The sequence below is a fragment of the Penicillium arizonense genome (genome assembly GCF_001773325.1).
Source record: "Penicillium arizonense strain CBS 141311 chromosome Unknown PENARI_contig203, whole genome shotgun sequence".
Classification (NCBI taxonomy): Eukaryota; Fungi; Ascomycota; class Eurotiomycetes; order Eurotiales; family Aspergillaceae; genus Penicillium; species Penicillium arizonense.
In genome coordinates, this window is record NW_019173480.1 from 321 (window position 1) to 1,474 (window position 1,154).

The following is a 1,154-nucleotide window of genomic DNA, read 5'->3' on the forward strand; positions in this document are numbered from 1 at the left end:
CAGGAGGCTGAGCTGCCTCTTCACCAAGCAGTATCCTATGGGTCGGTAGACGCTGTCAAACGACTTCTCAGACAAAAAGGTCTTAGTTTGGATATTCAAAACCGGAAAGGCTCTACGGCGCTCCATCTCGCCGTTCAAAACAACCGTTTGGAAATGGTCAATTTGCTCCTAAGTCACCCCCGTGCCAACGTGAACTGCAAAGACAAAGATGGCAATACGCCACTTTGGCTGTCTACTTACTCGTCATGCGACGGGATAACCGACAGGCTGTTGGCCGAGAAAGACATCAACGTTAATTTTGTTGGAGGCCGCGGGACATCCGAGACACCGTCTACATCTCTCCACCACGCCGCGGTCAGATTGGATACTGTGCTCCTACGACGGCTGCTTGCGGTGCCAGGGATCAGTCTGAATCTCTGTGTTGCAGGCCACTCTCCAATCTCCGTGGCCGCATATCACGGACGCGTGAACACAGTTGCTTGTCTACTGAGTATGGAGAGCGTGGAGATCAATGGAAGGGACGTGATCGATCCGTCCCTTTGTCGAGCGGTTGCACAAGGCCATCTCGATGTTGTAGGACTCTTAGTGCAGCAAGGCGCACGTCTGAACATCAACGAAAGCACGATCGCAACTCACGACACTGCTCTCTGCATGGCCGCCCGTGGCGGTGACTTGGAGATGGTCCAGGCACTACTACGCCATGATCGAATTGATGTGAGCCTCAGGAATCGATGGTCTGAGGATCCATTGATGTTGGCGGTCAAGGGTGGACATTCCTCGATTGTTGATGCACTTGTGGTCAATCCCAGATTGAAATACTTCAGTTTGAAGCGATCCCTGGATCTAGCAAGGAACGATTACATCCAGAAAGTCATTCGAGGCAGAATGGAAGACGACAACACTCGTCAAGGATTGTTGCAGCGGTCTACGAGGAGAAGGCTACGTGGTCTGTAAGAGCTTCCGACATCTACTTCAAGTGGCTCTCGTGATGCAATGCGAGACGGTCGAGTCAATCGACCCTTCTCCGCTAGCTGCACTGTCCACATTGTCACTGGATCCGTATGGACAATCACCAATATGCAAACCTTCACCCTTCACTTGCATTGTCCAAGAACCCCGGTAGATTGAGTCTGCAAGGGTGATTCCAGCCATCG

General features: G+C 52.0%; 1 protein-coding gene across 1 annotated transcript; it reads left to right on the top strand.

The window, feature by feature from the left end:
* Positions 1-6: 6 nt before the first annotated feature.
* On the top strand, positions 7-954 carry PENARI_c203G03085 (ankyrin repeat domain-containing protein; the record flags this gene model as incomplete). Its single annotated transcript, XM_022638138.1, has 1 exon — positions 7-954. A coding segment is annotated over one exon (948 nt), but the record flags the coding sequence as incomplete, so codon positions are not given.
* Between the last annotated feature and the right edge of the window lie 200 nt (positions 955-1,154).